The 2,196-nt window shown below is 38.3% G+C and overlaps 1 protein-coding gene across 1 annotated transcript in view; it reads left to right on the top strand.

Annotated features, from left to right (window-relative positions):
* Positions 1 to 1,394, top strand: part of LOC106313492 (homeobox protein HD1-like) — a 6,795-nt gene extending 5,401 nt beyond the window's left edge. The window contains exons 3-5 of the mRNA XM_013751302.1: positions 330 to 529; positions 651 to 782; positions 1,082 to 1,394. Of these exons, the coding sequence (XP_013606756.1) occupies positions 330 to 529; positions 651 to 782; positions 1,082 to 1,222 (473 nt within the window). The 3' untranslated portion in view covers positions 1,223 to 1,394. The remainder of the gene's footprint in view (positions 1 to 329; positions 530 to 650; positions 783 to 1,081) is intronic.
* The last annotated feature ends 802 nt before the right edge of the window (positions 1,395 to 2,196 follow it).

Raw genomic sequence — 2,196 nt, 5'->3', positions numbered from 1 at the left:
GTCTTGAACTTGTATGGTCTAGGTTATGGACCATCCACTTCATGATTTATACCAAAAATAAACTAAAGACCACTTGTGTTGCAACCCAATATTGGAACAGTCTGTCACATTTCCGTATTGTATGGTTTTTTTCTTATGACAATTTTATATTTCAACATGCGCAACCATCCAAATAATCATATTTTTAATTATACACACTTGTACATGCATGTATATACATCTGATGTGGGTTGTTTCAAGCGAAAGTACTTTTGGGCCTAATCCATATAAATCTACTAGTTGGACTGCTGTAGTAACATTTCGTTTAAACATTCTCTCTATTCCCGTAGGAGCGACATTAGGAGAAGGGTCCGGTGCGACGATGTCCGAAGACGAGGATGATCTTCATATGGATTTCTCATCCGATAATTCCGGAGTTGATTTTAACGGCGGACACGACATGACAGGATTTGGTCCGTTGCTTCCGACTGAATCGGAAAGATCTCTTATGGAAAGAGTCAGACAAGAACTTAAAATCGAACTCAAACAGGTAAGCTATATGTTAGGAGTCTCAATAATATATAATATGTTTTTCTTTTTTTGGAACACGTTTATGTTTTTTTTATTTATCGAATCTTTCTAGTTAAATTTGTTATTCGAATTTGGATAAGGGTTTTAAATCGAGAATTGAAGATGTAAGAGAAGAGATAATGAGGAAAAGAAGGGCTGGAAAATTGCCTGGGGACACAACCACTGTATTGAAAAATTGGTGGCAGCAACATTGCAAGTGGCCTTACCCTACTGTGAGTACTAGACATCTTTTTATACAAACCAACAAACATATATCGGTCCAATTATACCAAAAATATATGGGTCCAATTATTTGTTTTGCATTTGCATTTACGTTTTCATGTAATGTAAGCGCAAAGAAACAATCGGGCTCGGTTTGGATTCACACTCAATGCTTGCAGTGTTGTCTTTTTCTTAATAAATCCTCATATGCATTAGCATAATCATACAAAACAAAATTAGAAATTGAGAACTATAATATGTAATTAACTAAAACAAAGTATATAATGTAAAATCATTGTGATTTCAACAGGAAGATGACAAAGCAAAATTGGTGGAGGAGACCGGATTACAGTTGAAGCAAATCAACAATTGGTTTATTAATCAACGAAAGAGGAATTGGCACAGCAACTCTCACTCCCTCACTTCCTTGAAGTCCAAGCGCAAACACTAATCTCTAGTTACTTAGTAGTATATAATTGCCACAACATTTTCATACTAATTACATTGCTTTACCATGCATGCATGATATATGCAACTCATGTTATTTGGTAATAACGAGGTATGTTCATTGATATCATGTACTTATTTAGCTTATTACATCCCAACCACTGCATTTTTTTTTTAATAATATGTATATTCATTCATAAAATCAACCCAAGACACCGGAACAGTAGCCTCCGGCTAATCATCAACGATAGAGAAACAGTGAAAACATAAATAAATTGGGCTTATCTCTAATGCACAAGGAGAGTAAAGAGAAAAAACAGAGGAAGAGAAAAAAAATACAAGCATAGAGGACGAGAAACCAACTCCATTGAGACAGGAGAACCACCATCCTCAACGTATCTGTCTCGCTCACAGGAGCATCGGCCGACATATGGCAAAACCCACCATTCCAACATCATACAACCAACCTCTCTAAGCCATCCAAAAAACCACTGAAGCTTGAGAAACCCCGTGATGCCGTCATCGAACATCAACAGGAGATTGCTGAAACTCCAAGCAGCAGAAACATCGCCATGGAAGAGTCAGCGCATGAAACCGAAGACGACACATTCTACGCCACAGAGAATCCAGACGCTCACCTCCGAAACCACCAGCTAGAGATCTATTCCTTAGATCAAAAGCATGGCAGCCCGAAAACAAAAAGTAAAGCTCACACACGCTCACCAGGAGCAGTGGCAGAAAAGACGAAAATAAAATATTGTGTAACGACCCAAATCTCGGCCCGGAAATATTTAGCCCAGTAAGACCCAATTACATCGCAGAAAACCTTAAAGTTTTGTTATTTAAGATGGGATTTCGTGGTGGCCTCTGACAGACTTTTTGGGATGGCAAATCTCTGCCGGAACGTCACCGGAACAGCCACAATAGCCACCATGAAAGAGAAACCATCCCACCATCCGAAAAGAGAGAGTAGAGCTC

This window comes from Brassica oleracea, chromosome C9, assembly GCF_000695525.1.
Source record: "Brassica oleracea var. oleracea cultivar TO1000 chromosome C9, BOL, whole genome shotgun sequence".
NCBI lineage: Eukaryota > Viridiplantae > Streptophyta > Magnoliopsida > Brassicales > Brassicaceae > Brassica > Brassica oleracea.
This window is presented reverse-complemented; position numbering and strand designations above follow the sequence as displayed.